The sequence below is a fragment of the Bufo gargarizans genome, chromosome 3, assembly GCF_014858855.1.
Source record: "Bufo gargarizans isolate SCDJY-AF-19 chromosome 3, ASM1485885v1, whole genome shotgun sequence".
In the NCBI taxonomy this organism is placed as follows: Eukaryota; Metazoa; Chordata; class Amphibia; order Anura; family Bufonidae; genus Bufo; species Bufo gargarizans.
Genome location: NC_058082.1, coordinates 359,227,801 through 359,246,758, shown reverse-complemented (window position 1 = coordinate 359,246,758; position 18,958 = coordinate 359,227,801). Strand labels below are relative to the sequence as shown.

General features: G+C 44.3%; 1 protein-coding gene across 4 annotated transcripts in view; it reads left to right on the top strand.

The window, feature by feature from the left end:
• Positions 1 to 4,387, top strand: part of PTAFR (platelet activating factor receptor) — a 34,497-nt gene extending 30,110 nt beyond the window's left edge. For 3 of the 4 annotated variants that reach the window (XM_044285059.1, XM_044285058.1, XM_044285057.1), the window contains exon 3: positions 1,926 to 4,387. In XM_044285059.1, coding sequence (XP_044140994.1) covers positions 1,976 to 3,028 — 1,053 coding nt within the window. In that variant the 5' untranslated portion in view covers positions 1,926 to 1,975 and the 3' untranslated portion in view covers positions 3,029 to 4,387. The remainder of the gene's footprint in view (positions 1 to 1,925) is intronic. The other variant, XM_044285060.1, reaches the window with a different exon arrangement.
• Positions 4,388 to 18,958: the final 14,571 nt, after the last annotated feature.

Below are 18,958 nucleotides of genomic sequence, written 5' to 3'. Positions count from 1 at the left end.
GGGTAACGGAATCCATAACGCAATTCACCTTTTACCACCAAATAAAGTGTGAACGAATTTCAAAATATGAAATTCGCTCATCTCTACTGATGACCTATCTAGAGGATAGATCATCAGTATCAAAATCTCAAAAAAACACCCATCCAAGTTACATGGCCAGGCCGCCCACATCTATTTCTGTAAACACATTTCTTTCTTTGTAGAGATAGCAGTTGCATGCAGATACAGAGACAGCCAGGCTCTCCAAAGAGTTGTCTTCCCTGCGCTTTATACACAGTGCTCAATAAGAGAAGTGCATCACAGTACAGATTAAGAAGCGGCAATGCTGCCTCCTGCCTCATGTGATTGTTGGGTGCCAAGCAACTGCGCAAGCTGCTTCTCTACAGTGCATATTAGGAGGATGGTGTCCCCGTGTAACTGAGGTTAACACGTCAGCCCCAATTACAGGTGAAAACCGCAATAAAACAGGATATTAAAATGCAACTTCTATATGTCTTTTATGACCTTGTGCGGAGCATGAACTGTAAAATTAAATAAATAAAGATAAAAATATGCCCATACTGCAGGCTTACAGCTATCCCCCAGAACCCTAAACTATATATTCGCTATATGAACAAAAACTAATGGAAAGGGGACATTTAAAAATTCATTTTTTAGTTACACGTTGTTCTATATTTTAAAAACTTTCAAAAAATAAAATAAAAATGCCATAAGATAAAAACCCATGTATCACAAAAAAAAAGACACAAAAATATTTAATTAACCAAACAAAAAGTTTGTACAAAAAAAACTAAAGTAACTTCAGTCATGAATAGAATAAAGGCTATGGACACCTATAGCAGTATATTTTTTCTTTACTAAAATCCATGCATTTAAGGCTACTTTCACACTAGCAAAAAACACTTCCGTTACTGATAACACAACCATCTGCATCCGTTATGAATCGGATCCAGTTGTATTATCTTTAACATAGCCAAGACGGATCCGTCATGGACTCCACTGAAAGTCAATGGGGGATGGATCTGTTTTCTATTGTGTCAGAGAAAACTGATCCATCCCCATTAACTTGCATTGTGGGTCATGACAGATCAGTCTTGCTCCGCATCCCGGAGCTGCGGTTTGCTCTCCGGTATGGGAACGCAACCAAACAGAACGGAATGCGTTTTGGAGAATTCCGTTCTGCTCAGTTACGTTTTGTCCCCATTGTTTGTCCCCCAAGTTTTGCGTTGTTTGGATTCTGTGCTTCCCAGTATATAGCAAACTGGAGAATGCTGTTCACAGTACAAAAATAAATAAATGTTAGAATGGCTCTGTCTCGGGTCCCTCTCTGTCCTCTCTTGAGTGATTACAAATGAACTTTGATTTAGCCAATCAGCTTAGAGGATCATTCAGCAGAGCAGAGAGATGGGCTTGAGATCAAGCACAACTGGAGGTTTGACAGATTTATCACAGAATGGACATTCTGCAGCTGCTATTTACTGTGAAAAATAGGAGTCACAGAAGCCTAATGAAGCAAAAATTCTTAAGAAAAGCCCATTCCCAAAAACATTTTCAGGTACAAATATATACATTTTAGTAAAACAACAACAACATACAATTATTGTCTGCAGTGGTCACATGACCGTTTCAAAGGGGAACAGGAAATAGAGACCGATGGGGGACATGGAAATTGTCAGAATTGAAGTGAAGGGGAATCAGTAAGGTGAGTATGACTTATTTTGTTATTTTACAATAAGCTGTTTTCAGAATACTTTTTCTGTCTGGACAACCCCTTTAACTGTAATAGAAATCAGTACAGATAGATGGGACATAAAATGTTCAACAATCAAATGTATCTGTATATATTGCTATTAATTATTTTAATATGTCTGCATACACCACAATAATCCTGTTAATAATCATTATTTATCCTCTATTTCTTTAAGGTACATACATAAGTTTCTTGAAGACGTCTTGGAATCTACATGTAGTGAACATGTCTCCACAAGCAAACATCAGTAGAGAGGACCCATGCATGGTGGATTCAGAATTCAGATACTCCCTCTTTACAGTGTCATATAGCATTATTTTTGTCATTGGATTCCTTGCAAACAGCTATGTCTTATGGGTTTTTGTTAAAGTTTATCCAGCTAAGAGGCTGAGCGAAATTAAAATATTCATGATAAATCTAACGGTTGCTGACCTTCTATTTTTGGTGACACTGCCTCTGTGGATTGTATATTACAACTATAGAGGGGACTGGATCATGCCGGAATTTCTCTGCAACGTGGCAGGTTGTTTCTTTTTTATCAACACATACTGCTCTGTCGCCTTTCTTGGAGTCATCAGTTACAACAGATTTCAGGCTGTTACAAGACCTGTAGAGACTGCCCAGTCTTCTGCCAGATGTAAAGCAATATGTATCTCAACATGTGTATGGGTAGTTGTGTTTTTTAGCTCGTTGTATTTTCTTATTTTTCCTGGTACCAACCAAGTGCAGGCCACTGGTCACAACTACACTAGATGCTTTGAAGGATACGATACTGACAACAGAGATCCCGTGGCAGCCATTCATTTTGTTTTAATTGCTGCCTTCTTTCTCGTTTTCCTCCTTATTTTAGTTTGCAATGTAGTGATTTTTAAGACTTTAGTCATCCAGTCAGTGCAAGCCAGGCAGAGTGCAGAAATGAAGCGCCGTGCTTTGAACATGGTTGCCACTGTTCTAGGTGTTTTTGTGATATGCTTTGTCCCACATCACATTGTTCATGGACCCTGGACCCTTACCGTCTTAAGGTTGTGGCATGAGAGAGACTGTGAATTTCGGCAAGCCTTGAATGATGCCCATCAAATCACTCTATGCATTATGAGCACCAACTGCATGCTTGACCCAATCATCTACTGCTTTCTTACCAAGAAATTCAGGAGGCACCTATCTGACCGAATCCAGAGCATGCGAGGAACTCGTAAGTTTTCCAGAAATACCACTGAAACAAACACAGATGTTACACTTCCTCTCAACGACAAGCAGACTGTAACATGTGATCTCTAGAATGATTACAATTTAGTAAAGGTTTCAAAAGAACTCATATATGTATGGTACAGACTACTGACTTACCTAAAAACTGTGGTGGCATTTGTTTTTAGTAGTCAAACAAGTGGGTCATTGTAGAATATGTATACTTAGAATTAATGAAACATGCTAAATATATTAACTGATTATGCTTGCTAAGAGTTTTTGGTTGTGTAGGTCATAACATTTCCAATATTCACTAGAAGGCTTATTCTTACTTTGATATGTTCTTTATTCTATTAAAGGAGTTTTCCAAGCTCCCCAGGATAGGTCATTAATATCAGAACGTTGAGGCTCTGACAGCTTGCACCCCCGTCGCTGTTCCCTGCAGCCCCTGGAACTAGCAGTTTGAAAGGAACAGGAAGCACGTCTTCCTTTTAAAGGGTAGCGGCTGTGCTAGATTTCTACAGCTCAGCTCCCATTCACTGCAATGGCAGATAGCCTACTGTAACCCAACTGAGCCACTACACTATGAACGGAGCCATGATTCCTGTTCCTTTCCGACTGCTAGTTCCAGTGCCAGAGGCTGCAGGGAACATCTGATCGGACTTCACCGACCTGATATTAATGAGCTATTCAAAAGATAGGTCATTAACATCAGGAGCCTGGAAATTCATTTAAATAATTAAATGTAGATCCTGATGTTTTTCCATACACTATATTTTTCTGTGTCTTCAGGAGGAAATAGGCCCCAAGTGATGGAAGAGGTCCAGAAAATCAGTATAGCTCCTATGGATACCTGAAGAAAGTGGTGGATTTGCTCTTTTCCTAAAATTGTGTTTAATTTATCAAGAAAACTGGGACTTTTTTCTAATCTTGTATGTGGGGAATCTACTACAAAATATTAATATTGTGTCAAGTTTTTTTAAACTAATTTTACTAAGGCAACTTTCACACTTGCGGTAGCCTTTTTACTACAATGGGGCAGGCCGGAGGTCCGGCTGCAGCATGGCAAGCATGCTGAATAGTGAATGGGGCCGGAGCGAACTTCTGGCAGCACGGAGAACTTGCAGTAGCACGGATCCGGCAGTCTGTTCCCCCGCCGGAACAGCCTTCAGGAAAAGGCTACCGCGAGTGTGAAAGTCCTTAGGCGAACATGAAATGAACTCTATAACTGATATTTCAAATGTTCAAGACTATTCTTTTCTGGATTGTTGCAAAATTAAGAGTCTTCATACCTGCAGTATTTAGTAGGCCATGGCTGCAGTTGTCCTACAGTAAAAAAAAAATCATGACTAGTGAACTGGAAAGCTGTCTTTTAAGGACCTCAGAGACTGCAGATTTACATGTATTTTCCAAGTGTATTTATTAATAAACATATCAAGTGTTATTTCCCTATATTATAATTATCTAGTTTTGTATTTTTGCTAAATGTTTTTACAATGGAAACACAAATAAAATGTGTGGCCTACCAAAGTAGTATTTTATCATATACTTATATGGACAAGGAAGAAGAAAAATAACAGTTTAAAGGGGTTCCAAGGAAGGTTTGTGACAGCATTCAATCTCAAAATGTGATGTGAAGCAATGTTTTCTTTAATCCAACATAACAGAGTGTCTAAGATTGGAAAAAAGATTTTTTTTTTCTGCTAGAATCCACCTCACTTACCTCTTTGGACGGTGTTTGGTATTGCAGCTCAGCCTCACTGGATTTTTTTTTTTGTCTGTTATGTGCTGTAGAAAATGAACAAAGTACCCAGATATTAGATGCATCTGAATGTGTTTGCTCCATTAATTTCAAGTATAAATAACCAAGGCATATCAGAAACTTTCTTGTATTAAAAGGGTTGTCTCACTATAGCAAATGGCATTTACCATGGAGAACAAATGAATACAAGGCACTTATTAATGTATTGTGATTGTCCATATTCTTTACTGACTGGATTCATTTTTCCATTAAATTATACACTGCTTGTATCCAGAGGTTATGACCACCATGTAATCGAGCAGCAGTGGCTGTGCTTGTATGCTAAAGGAAAAGGTACTGACCTCTCTGGTGGCTGGGACCACAGGGGTGCACATACAGTGCCTTCAAAAGTATTTTTACCACTTGAACTTTTCCACATTTTTTTCACGTTACACCTACAAACCTAAATTTATTTTATGTGATAGACCAACACAAAGTAACAAGTATGTGTGAAGTGAAAAGAAAATACATGGTTTTCAAAAATTTTATTAAATAAAAATCTGAAAAGTGTAGCGTGCAGTTGTATTCAGCTCCCTGTACTCTGATAGGTGACTTCAGAAGTTTCCTAATCAGTAAATAGAGTCCACCTGTGTGCAATTTATTCTTAGTATAACTGCAGCTGTTCTGTGAAGGCCTCAGCAGTTTGTTAGCGAACATTAGTGACCAAACAGCATCATGGAAACCAAGGAACACATCAGACAGGTCAGAGATAAAGTTGTAGAGAAGTGGGATTAGGTTATAAAAAAAATATTCCAAGATTCAACATCTCACGAAACAATGTTCAATCCATCACCTGAAAATGGAAGGAATATGGCACAACTGCAAACCTACAAAAACCTGGCCATCCACCTAAACTGACAGCCCAGGCAAGAAGAGCACTAATTACAGACGCATCCAAGAGGGCAATAGTCACTCTGGAGAGCTGCAGAGATCCACAGCTCAGGTGGGAGAATCTGTCCACAGGACAACTATTAGTCGTGTACTTCACAAATCTGGCCTTTATGGAAGCGTGGCAAGAAGAAAGCCATTTCCAATCCAGTCCAATTTGCCAAAAGCCATGTAGGGGACACAGCAAACAGGTGAAAGACGGTGTACTGGTCAGATGAGACCAAAGTTGAACTTTTTGGCTTAAATGCAAATCACTATGTGTGGTGGAAAAACTAGATTTTTGTACTTACCGTAAAATCTGTTTCTCTTCTGTTCATTGGGGGGGACACAGGCTTTACCATGGGTATTGCTGCTGCCACTAGGAGGCGGACACTAAGCACAAAAGTGTGAGCTCCTCCCTTCAGCTATACCATTCCTACAGGGACTAAGCTAAAACAGTTAGTGCAAAAGCAGTAGGAGAAGCAAGAAAAAACAGGAAAACCGATTAATGTACAAACCCAGAACCAAGTAGGCGACAAAGAGGCCTGTAGAAAGAACGAACAGGTGGGAGCTGTATCCCCCAATGAACGGAAGAGAAACAGATTTTTGGGTAAGTAAAAAAATCTAGTTTTCTCAACTGTATGATTGGGGGACACAGGCTGGACCATGGGATCTTACAGAGCAGTTGAAGGGTGGGTCATAAACAAAGAAACCCCCCGGCCAATCAGAGAACCGTCGTCTTCAAAACTCTATGCCCCATAGAAGCGTCAGAAGATGCAAAGGTGTGCACTCTGTAAAATTCAGAAAAGGTGTGCAACCAAGTAGCTGCCTTGCATGCCCAAGAGGCCCCTACAGCCTGAGCAGAATGAGCAGTAACCCGGAAGGGTGAAGCCCAGTCGCTTCCACAATGGCCAAACGAATCCATTGGGGAATGGAAGCTTTGGACACAGCCAACCCTCGTCTCGGCCCCTCTGGAATGATGAACAGGGAATTTGTTCGTCGGAAAGAGGAAGTCTGAGACACATACTGTAGATGCGAACGGCTCATATCAAATCCAGAGTGTGAAGCAACTGCTCACGAGGATGAGACGGGGCAGGACAAAAGGAAGGTAGAATAATCTCTTCATTGAGATGGAATGCCGACACAACCTTCGTAAGGAAGGACTGAACAGGGCGAAGGACTACTTTGTCTTGACGGAGGATCAGGAAGGGCGACTGACAGGAAAGAGCCATGAGTTCCGACACCCTATGGATGGAAATGATTGCCATTGGCTACCTTGTAGGTAAGAAAGCAAAGAGGCACATGCTGCAAAGGCTCAAACGGTGATGGCTGGAGAGCATTGAGCACCAGATTAAGGTCTCAAGGATTCATTGGAGGGCGGTAAAGGGGCGCTGCGTGCGCAACCTCCTGCAGAAAGGGCCAAATTGCAGAAAGCAAAGCCAAGTTCCGCTAAAATAGAATGGAAAGAGCCGAAACTTGCCCTTCGAGAGAACTGAGAGCCAGCCCTAAGTCCACGCACAACTGCAGAAAGACAAGAGCCGCGGCAACGAGAAACGAATGGGAGACAGCTGATGGGATTCGCAACAACTAAAGTAGGACTTCCAGGTTCCGTGATAGATCCGAGAGGATGACTGTTTCCTGACACGAATCATGGTTAGTACGGTGGCTTCAACGGCCATGCTGTTAAATGTGAAGACCTTAAATTTGGGTGGAAGATCGTCCCTGCGACAAGAGGTCATCCCAAAGGGGAAGACGCCAGGGTTCGTCTGTGAGGAGGGCAACTAGGGATGCGTGCCACGCTTGGTGTGGCCAATCCATGGCCATGAGAATGACGGGCAGACCTTCGGACCTGATTTTTCGGAGAAGATACCGAAGAAGTGGAAGAGGAAGGAACAAGTAAGGAAACGTGAACTGACTCCACGAAATCACAAGGGTGTCGTGCGCCAGGGCATCCTTGGACCGTACAACGAAGTTTGGAGAGCCACAAACTGGTAGTGAAAAGGACCCACTGCGAACCGGAGAAATTTTTGGTGACTGACGCAAATGGGGATAGGGAGGTAAGCGTCCTTGATATCTATCGAGAACAAGTACTCCCCCAGTTCCGTGGATGCAATGACCAATCTCAAGGACTCTATCCAGAGGTCAATGACGGGAAGGAATGTACCCTCCTTTTTGGATTGGAGTTGAACCTGTGAAAACGGACTTGCAAAGGAACTGGGACGATCACTCCCAGCCGCAGAAGGTTGAGAATAGCCTGAAAAAAGGAATGTGTGGCGGAGGGAGAGGTGAGGGGGGGACGAGTGAAAAAACACGGGGCTGAGGGGGGGGTCTGAACTCGAGCTTGTAAGGCTACTTTCACACTTGAGTTTTGGGCGGATCCGTCATGAACTCCATTGAAAGTCAATAGGAGACGGATCCGTTTTCTATTGTGCCAGATTGTGTCAGAGAAAACGGATCCAGCCCCCAATTGACTTACATTGTGTGCCAGGACGGATCCGTTTTGCTCAGTATCGTCAAGTGGACAGCAAAGCGCTGCAGGCAGTGTTTTGGTGTCCACCTCCAGAGCGGAATGGAGACTGATGGAGGCAAACTGATGCATTCTAAGCGGATCCTTTTCAATTCAGAATGCATTAGGGCAAAACTGATCAGTTTTGGACCGCTTGTGAGAGCCCATGACGGATCTCACAACCAGAAAGCCAAAACGCGAGTGTAAGAGTAGCCTAACCCTCGGAGATTACCTCTCTCTCACCCAGGCATCCGAGACATGAGCCAGCCAGTGGAACAGATGAAAGAAGCCTCCCACACGTTGGAGGGTGCTGAAAACCGCATGTAATGCAGAGGAGGTCTTGGAGGTATAAGACTTAGAGCCCCTTTTGGCGGGGACACCAGGAAGGGCGAATTTTGAAGGGAGGCTTGCACTTCTTATCCGGGATAGCCTTGTTGGCTGGCAGCTTAGGGCTGGAAAAACTTTGAAAGGGGCGAAAAAGAGGCCTACGCTTTTTTGACCTGTTGAAGTGCATTGTGTTCTGTGGTAAATGAGTGCTCTTACTACCTGTAACATCCGAGATGATCTCATCCAGGCGTTTGTCAAAAAGTCTGCTTCCAGTGAAGGAGAGGGCCGTCAAGGACTGTTTAGAAGCATTATCTGCCGCCCAGCAGGAGAGCCATAGGGTACAGCGAATAGCCACGAAGCATAAGTCTGGCTGTGTCTAGAGAGGCTTCACAAACGTAAGAACTGGCCTAGGAGAACTGCAGGGCAATAACAGAAAGTTCCTCCAAGTGATCCCCAGAGGAGAGGCCCTAACGTAGTTTGTTTGCCCACTCACCCATAGCTTTGCTTACCGTTGTAGAGGCAAAAACTGGACGCAGTGCTGTACCCACTGCTTCAAAGGATGACTTTGCAAAAGATTCTAATTTTGTATCCCTATGGTTGGAAAAAGAAACCCCATCCGCCAAAGTCAAGGTGGTATGTTTAGCCAGGCGTGATACTGGATGGTCAACCATAGGAGTGGACTACCAATTCTTTGTCAAACCCTCCAGAAAGGGGTATAAGACGTCTAGGTGTTTTGGCAAAGCACCCTTTAACACGGGTGAGTATTCCGCGCGGGTGCAATGCGTGAGGTGAACGCATTGCACCCGCACTGAATCTGGATCCATTCATTTCTATGGGGCTGTGCACACGAGCAGTGATTTTCACGCATCACTTTTGCGTTGCGTGAAAATCGCAGCATGCTCTATATTGTGCGTTTTCCACGCAACGCAGGCCCCATATGTAGACCCGATCATTATTATTTTCCCTTATTACATGGTTATAAGGGAAAATAATAGCATTCTGAATACAGAATGCATAGCACAATAGCGCTGGAGGGGTTAAAAAAATAATAATAATAATGTAACTCACCTTAATCTACTTGATCGCGCAGCCCGGCTTCTCTTCTGTCTTCTTCTTTGCTGTGTGCAGGAAAAGGACCTGTGGTGACGTCACTCTGGTCATCACATGATCCATCACAATGGTAAAAGATCATGTGACGGACCATGTGATGACCGGAGTGACAGCTAAGGCTGCCTGTAACCCAGCTAGAAAAAAGGAAAAGAGAAAAAAAGAAATAATCAAAAAAGATCAGCAGACCCGCAAAGCAGGGTGGTCTGCCTACTGTGGACACTAAGCTAAAACTGTTTTAGCTTAGTCCCTGTAGGAAGGGTATAGCTGAAGGGAGCAGTTCACATTTTTGTGCTTAGTGTCGGCCTCCTAGTGGCAGCAGCTATACCCAAGGTCAAGCCTGTGCCCCCCAATGATACGGATGAGAAACTAACACTGCACATCACCCTGAACACTCCATCTCCACGTGAAACATGGTCGTGGTTGCAGCATCATGCTGTGCTCATCTGGAGGCAGAAATTTTTGCAGATTCTTCTTTGCAAAATAGCTCAAGGTCAATCAGATTGTATAGAGAATGGGAGAATGTGTCTGAAAACAGCAATTTTTAAGTCTTGCCACAAATTCTTAATGGAATTAAAGTGTGGACTTTGACTGGGCCTTTCTAACACATGACTATGCTTTGATCTAAACTAGGGATGAGCGAATTTCATATTTTGAAATTCGTTTTTTGGTTCGTCTTGTGGTATTTACTGAATTGCATTATGGATATCACGGACCATGACGCAATTCCATGACAGAATGCATAACTGGAATCCCTTTAGAGGCATTCCTTTATTCATTCCATCATAATAGAAGTCTACGGCCTGCATAACTGATCCATTCGGTTTCCGTTATACTGGAGTCCTCTCCTGTATAACGGAAACCGGAAGTATCCGTTATGCAGGCCATAGACTTCTATTATGATGGAATGAATAACGGAATGCCGCATGGAATTGCGTTATGGTCCGTGGTAAAGGAATCTATAACGCAATTCAGTAAATACTACAACATGAAGTCAAAACGGATTTAAAAATATGAAATTCGCTCATCCCCAATCTAAACCATTTTATTGTAACTCTGGCTGTATGTTTAGGGTCGTTGTCCTACTGGAAAGGTGAACCTCTGCCCCCTCTGGTCTACTTCTTTGAATCAAAACATATTAGACGTCTCTGAGGATATCGAGACTGGGCCCGGGAATAATTTCCTCTGGTAGGCCCAAGGCACCTCAGTCCATCCCTTTGTGTGTACATCATATAGTGGACCCTCTATATGAGCCAAAGCAACTCGCCAAACGTTGCTCTCACCCTGGTATACAAGGCTCATTCATAAATGACTGCATCAATGAATAATATTATATTTTAGTAAATATCTACCCAGACACAGCTTCATCTTGTGATAACAAATGAACAATAGGGTTTAGGGTGGTGGCAAGCACAGCTTTTTATGACAATTTCTATGGCAGTTTCTGATTCAGCTTATTGAGCCAAAGCCAGAAGTGGGTCCAGCAGGAAGGAGATGTATTGCCTTTTCTTTTATCAGACTTTCACATACTACAGCTATTGAACAAAAAGGAAATATGTCTAAATGAGGAGTATTTAAAGGAGTTCTCCGGTATTAATCCATGAGCCACGTCTTGATTTGCAACTCATCCCCATTTGGGGAATGAACTGCAATACCAAACATACACCAAGGACAAGAGTAGGGGTAAACGATCGGGATCTGCGGTATCTCTGAAAGCAGCCATTGGGTCCTTATGTTTAGGCGTCCAGTGGGCGGCGGTCTCACTCAGATCCTGAAACTTACTTTTGTATGCACAGTGATACAGAGACAGCTGCCAATAACTGAATAGGACTGCCCACTGGACTCCAACACCCAGAATAAGCAGGGATTTTTTATTTTTTTTGTCCCAGTACTGTTTTCTGTATAGCTATAAAGGCCCCTATACAGCTTAGAGTATTATCAGCTGAACCTGTTTTTGGCAGGACCAGCTGACAATCTAATGTCATGGTCAAATAGGTCAGGCAAATTGAAGTTCAAAGCCCAAACCTTTTGTTCACCCAGGATATAAGCAAGGCCAGAGGGGTCTGGCAGTGGATTTCTCCTCTCTCCTCTCATGCTCAGGATACTTATTCAGTGGTATTACTGACAAAGCCTGTAAAATTATGCTTTGCCCCATGACCACTACTTTACTTTATTTAATATATTTCCAAGTCTGATACACATGAATGGATATTATATTTAGCAGTATGCTGAGGGCACAGCTGTGTCCTAGCATGTATATATCATATGCACTACTTACTATAGCCTTACCATGTTGAGCAAAGATGTTTTTTTATGATTAGAAAGCTAATATGTATTACTGGTTTATTCATAGGCACACTATATGATTATAATGACACCAGTAATATGTATTCGCTGTAGAGAAAACCACTACCCTTAATAATGATGAGGCTGTAGCATGGAGGTAAGTGGTCAGTAATGCATGTAGATGTCCCAGGTTTAAATCCTAGGAGAGACTTTTAGATTTGTTTCTTTAGTTATTTTTTTCTCCCTCATTTAACCCATAATAAAAGGCTATTGCCTTACTCTATTGAGAAGGGGTTCGCTATGCTTAGAAAGCTAATACATATTGCTAATTTTTCTTCACATGCACAATATATAACTATAAAGACACTAGTCTTTAAAAATCCTCCATTCTCAATGTAGTAAAGGTATAGCCTTTTATTATTGGTTAAATGAAGGAGAAAATAAATCTAGAATTCTCTTCTGGGATTTTAACCTTGGACATCTACATGCAAGGCTAATCACTTACCTCCATGCTACAGCCTTATCACATTGAGAAGAGTAGCTTTCTATACTCAGAAAGCTAATACATATTACTAGTGTTTTATAATCATGTACTGTATTTGTGAATAAACCAATACTATGTTTTAGCTTTCTAAACATAGACAACCTCTATTCTCAACATGGTAAGGCTATAGTAAATTGTGTATATGATATGTACAAGCTAGGACACAGCTCATCCCTCAGCATGCTGATGTATAGCCTTATCAATCAAGAGGATTGGGGGGGGTGCAGAGTACACAGGGTGTTACAAAGCAGTGCTCAAATGATTCAGCCCTGCTCGCCAGTGCTTCAATGTGCTCATTTGAATGTGTATAAAAGCGCTGATATTTCTGCAACTGTTTAACCCACAGAAAAAGGAAAGGTATTGTGTTAATCAGCATGACCAACCCTACCAGGCAGTATGCCTGGTTTAATAGGGTTTATTATGCTGACAGAGGCTCTTTAACGTTGTGTGTTAATTTGCTTAATGCTAGTTTCACACCAGCATTAAGTGCTCAGACTAGAGCTTGGCTGGACAAAAAATGCTGCACACAGTGGTTTTTGTCTGGCCGATTCCCATGATATTTGCCTGGCAGTGGCCAGAACTCCACAGCATCCCATTATAGTCATTGGGGGTCAGTGGGCATACAGTAAATTCAGGCTATGCTGGATTCAAAGAGCGCCAACAGGCTGTTCTTTGCTGGAACAGCCTGCCGGAGTGTTCTTAACACAAATTTCAAAGAGTGGTTAACTAAGTGAATTATATGGAGGCTAACGCCTATCAGTGTGAAAATCTGTTAACTCAACTACAAAATGGCATTCAAAAAAGAAAAAGAAAAAACTTTAACAAAAGTCACATTAAAATATTATAAAATGCCTCCGGGTTGCTCCTGTATCGCTCTCCCCTCCTGGAACCCCTGCACTCCTCTACAGCACCATTGGTCATGGCTGCATACCAGGTCAGTCCTGGGGGCTCACCCCCCTCTTCACAGGCCGCAGCACCAATAACCACCAGCCCTGACACTCCAGTGGACCTTGCTTCAAGACCCCCCAGGTAAGCCTCTCTGGCACAGTGGACACTCACCTATAATACCCATCGTGCCAAACGATTCAGGCATACACCAAGGTTCCCTTGTGACCAGCTGTCACCACATCTGGGTCTCCATCTCCAGGAACGATCCCTGGACCGCCATCAAGGGTCCTCCACAAGATCCACGCTCCATGTTTCTTCTCCTCCCACTGAGCAAGACCCCCTTCACCCCCCCTTCCCACTCCCCTGGTCCCTCCCTGGCGGCATCCCCACGCTGGTCCACTGGATTTTTATGGGATGATTCCTATCCACAGTCCTCTGGATCACCCTCTCATGAATCCAAGGTCATGACTGACCCTGCAGCTCAGCCCCTTCAGGGATTCTCTCTGCACCCCTCCTTAAGACTCCCACCCTCTGCAGACCTATTTGATGGCGATTCCAGACCGCCAACCATGGCAGATTTGCGCATTGTTATCTGCTCTCTACCTTCTAAAGCAGACCTGTCCCGCTTTGCCACCAACATCCTACAAGAATCCAAAAAGGAATTCTCCCAGGTCCGCTCTGAGCTAGCTGTGCTCGACACCAGAATTAATTCTGCTACACAAGACCATGCAACCTTGGCCGCCACTGGCTCTACAAGAAAAGACCCAAACCCACAATGAGCAACTTTATGCTCTACAACAACACCTGGGCGATATAGAAAACTGCAGTCGCCGTAACAACATACGGATCAGAGGTCTTCCAGAATCAATAACCACTGTGGTCCTAGTACCCACAATCGTGAGAATATTTAATGGAATCCTAGGAGGCCCACAAAACTCCCACATAAAGATTGACAGAGCGCATAGAGCTCTTAAGCCTCCTAACCCTGATGGTGCCAAGCCAAGAGATATCATTTGCAGAATCCACTTCTATGTCATTAAAGAGCAATTTCTAAACAAAGCTTGACAATCCTCCCCCATGTCTCATGAAGGGGCCTCCATTATGTTACTGCAGGAGCTTTCACGACACACTTTGTCACAAAGAGCTGCCTTACGTCCACTACTGGACCTCCTCAGGGACCGTGAAATTTAGGGATTGACCGATTATCGGTTTTACAGATATTATCGGCCAATATTAAGGATTTTGAACGTTATCGGTATCGGCATCTATTTTGCCAATATTCCGATAACGAATCAGGACCACGGATCGCGCTGCTGACAGCGCGATCTGTGTTCCCTGAGCAGCAAAGGAGAGAAGGAAGCAGTGTCTCCCTCCCCCCTGTGCTGCTGCTGCCACCAATGAGGCGGGAGCTGGCTGCAGAATCACATAGCCGGCTCCCGGCCTCTATGAGTGGGAGCTGCGATCTGCGATAGTTAATACCTCAGGTGCCACACCTGAGGGGTTAACTGCTGCGGATCGCAGCTAACGCGCCCCCCCCCCCCCAGTATTAATCATTGGTGGCGCAGTGCGCCCCCCCCAACTCCAGTATTAATCATTGGTGGTGCAGTGCGCCACCCAGTATTAATCATTGGTGGCAGTGGCCACAGGGTCCCCTCTCCCCTCTTCCTCAGTGGCAGTTCCGATCGGAGCCCCAGCAGTGTAATCCTGGGGCTTCGATCGGTTGCCATGGCAGCCAGGACGCTATTGAAGCCCTGGCTGCCATAGTCAGCTCCCTTGCTGCTGTGTGCACAAAGCACAGAGCAGAAGGGAGAGTGTGAGGTCCTATTCACCCTGATAGAGCTCTATCAGGGTGAATAGGACAAGGGTTCTAGTCCCTAAGGGGGCTAATAGTAAAAAACCAAACAAAAAAAACACACAAAAATATTAATTATAAATGAAAAAGAAAGATTTACAACAAAAAAAATACACGTTAACAATAAACATATTCATTTTCAGCAGATTTGTGTAGGAATTTTTTATTTTTTATGAAAATTCACAGAGTATCGGTATAAATTATCGGCTATCGGCCTGAATGTTCACAGATTATCGGTGTCAGCCCTAAAAAATCAATATCGGTCGATCCCTAGTGAAATTCCCTATCGTTGGGGTTACCCATTTGTTCTATTTACCGGCCACAAAGGTCATGTTGCTACTCTCCATCATCCCTCAGACTTGCAGCACTTTCTACAACAGCTGGACCTGCCACCAGTCGAGCTGGGTCCCTGGCCATCCATCTCACCACCAGCTCCAACAATGCGGAGACAGCCTCGCCCATCTCAGGCCACCAGCACTGAGTCTCCTGGACAGACAACCCCCCATGGGCAACAACAGCAACGATCAGCCGGTCCCCAATGAGGATCCCCATCCAACTCCGTCATCTGAAAGACTGCCTGCTGTACCTAACTGGGTCTGATGCCTTGTAGCCACTGCAGCTCTTCTCCTCTTTCCGCCTTGCACCTCTTTGCCTCCCTCTTAGCAGTTGGTGATAATAATTTGACAGTTTACTCTGACAGGGAATGTAGTAGGCCTGCTCTTCTCTGGCTGTTACTTCCCCCCAATAGTTTGAGACACTCCCCCGGGGCTCCAGACCCTGGTGACTGTCTCTACAGACCTTTGGTCACACTAGTCACCTGTCACAACTGAGGTTGGGGGAAACCCTCAGCCGTGCGATGTTAAACGTATGTGGAAGCTGCTTGGCCAGGACAACAGAATTAGGGAGCAGGTCACTTCCTACAGCGTCCCTAACTCTGACCCTGACTCCTAACTGTATGAGCTGACCCAGATGGTAGGAGGGCTCATACTCAGGAACCTCGGGTCCCTACTAGCCCTCAGCAGATCCCTGAGCTAGGAGCTGGGTAAGACAACCTGTTCCTCCTAGACACGGAGGAACAGGAGTCTAAACTGGCCAAACTGCAAGGAAGGGGAAACATAAACAGCCTATGGATATGGCAGGTGAGTGAAACCACTTCCACACCTACCTGCCACAGAAACACTGACTGGATCCCGTGCTCACATGCTGAATGTCCATAGCAAACATAAAAGGACACAACACACACACATAAACACATAGGAACCCAGATCCATAGCTGCAGTAAGATAAGACATCACAAGAACATAAAATAAACATCAGGCATAACTTTTATGACCATAAGGGTGGCCCTCACTGGCAGATGGTGTAAGACACCAGGAGGATGACTCCAGCATACAACAAGGCTGAAGTACCCCTCAGCTCCAGGTCTCATCAGAGGCTAAATAGGCCAAGTAGCCACACCCACACAGACACACACTGGAAAGGGAATTAACCCTTCCAAGACCAGACAGGGTAGTGAAGCCACTTAAAGGGAAAGTGCACACAAACAAAACCCTGTGCACACCAAACAGGGAAAGTGCACACATATAACACAGGTTGCCATAGGCAACCTCATGCATAGACAGTGAGCAGCCCAGCAACAAGCTCAGGCTGCTACAGTGCCAACAACACCATGAGAAGAGAGCCTAAGTAGTTCATCACTTCCATTGTCAGAAGGTACACTTATCTGTTTTCAAGAAAGACACTTCAAGGAGGGTGGTGTCCCTGGCACCCGCCATCGGCACTATACCACCTGGCACCTTGCAAATAACCAGATGAACAAAAGTAGTCGTCGTAGCGATCCATAAATCTTTGCCTCACCAGGTGCTGGGTTGTACTGCCGATCCTGGGGCCAGGTACCTGATCCTTTCGCTTCTGATTGGCGGCCGTGAATTTACATTTCTTAATGCCTACGCCCCCAATCAAAATCAGGTCTCCTTTATTCTGGACTTAGTTGATGTGGCGTTACCCCTCATTGACGGTACGGTCGTGTTGTGTGGCAATATTAATTTAATCCTGGACCCTACACTTGATAATTGAACTGGATTTGCTTCCCTTCCACTACTCGACACTTAAAAAAATTAAAAGAGCTCTACTCCAATTACAATTGTATGACTTATGGCGCCTTCAACATCTGGCGGACAAAGACTCCACTTTTTACATTGCCCCTCACTCCTCCTATAGCCGAATAGATTACATCTTACTTCAATAACCGGCCCTCTGATGGCTAGATTCCGCACAAATAGGCAATATTCTGTGGTCAGACCACTCCCCGGTATTCTGCTCCTTAAACCTCCCTTTCCTCGCCAAACGCAAGTGGACTTGGCGCCTGAATAAGTCTCTCCTTGATTCAGTATGTGCTGCTGACCTAGCCACCACCGTAACAAACTTTTTCTCTGATCACAGCGCAGATCCCACTCCTCTTCCAAATCAATGGGAAGCCTTGAAATGTGTCCTGCGTGGGATTCTAATTAAACATGGTTCTCTTCTCATGAAGGAGAAAGCACATTCCCTTAAACTTGTACTACAGAAAGTTGCCTACTTGGAGCTTGACCACAAGCGAGCACTATCCTTGACGACTCTTCGTGATCTCCATAATGCACGTTTAGACGCTAAGCGCCTCCTAGAGACGTCTTAGAAGCGTATGATCCAATTATGTCATAGTAAATTCTATGAATATGGAAACAAGAGTGGGCGTGCTGGAAAGAGCTCTCAGGGGACAACTGGCTGTCTCACACATTCCCGCTATTAAAACCGCTGCAGACTAGATGGTACCCACCACCACAGAAATTGCTTCTTGCTTTCACTCTTTCTACTCTGAGCTCTACAACCTAACCCACTCTTCCTCAGCGCAACCTGATTGTGCGCCTGGACCCCTGTTTCAGCCCCCTAGGTTATCAGAATTGGAGTCTGCTAGTCTGGAAGTGCCATTCACAGAACTCGAACTCCAAGTGGTCCTCAAGTCCCTACCAGGGCGGCAAGATTCCAGGCCCGGCCGGGTTAACTGCCAGGTTTTATAAATCCTTCTCGACTTCTTTCTCCCCTTTCTTGCTCCGGGTCTTTAATGTGGTGTGTCCTGGGCTTCCCTTCCCGGCACAGACCACTGAGGCTCATATTGCAGTCATCCCCAAGCCTGGTAAGGACCCACACTTATGTGCCAGTTACCGTCCCATCTCTCTCCTAAATGTTGATCTTAAAATATTTTCCAAATTACTGGCTAATAGACTGAATACCTTTTAACCCTCGATCATCCACCCTGACCTGGTTGGGTTCGTGCCGGAACGGGAGGCTCGTGATAACACCCTCAAAACATTGGACATCATCCATCATGCAAAAACAAATAATATCCCCCTCATGATCCTGTCCCTAGATGCTGAAAAGGCCTTCGACCGCATCTCCTGGCACTCTATCCATACTGTCCTTTCTCATATGGATATAGGTCCGGGATTTCTGTCAAAGATCTTCATCGGGCTGTTCTTGGAACTGCCTTCTCCTGGTGACCGCATTTGTTTCCAGGGCCCGTGCAAGGATTTTTGCCGCCCTAGGCAAGATAAAAATTGCCGCCCCCCCCCTCCCTTATCAGATGATCTGCCCATATCATGACATCACATATGTTCCACCCCTTTCTCAGCTTTTAAATTAAAAGAACTGCTATGTTTCCCTTAGGGTTAATCCAGCTTCTTGTAGCTGTCTCTTTTTGCGGAACGGAATTGCAGACCCATACATTTCTATGGGATTCGCAATTCCGATCCTGAAAAAAATTGAACATGTCCTATTCTTGACCGCAATAGCGGACAAGAATAGGCATA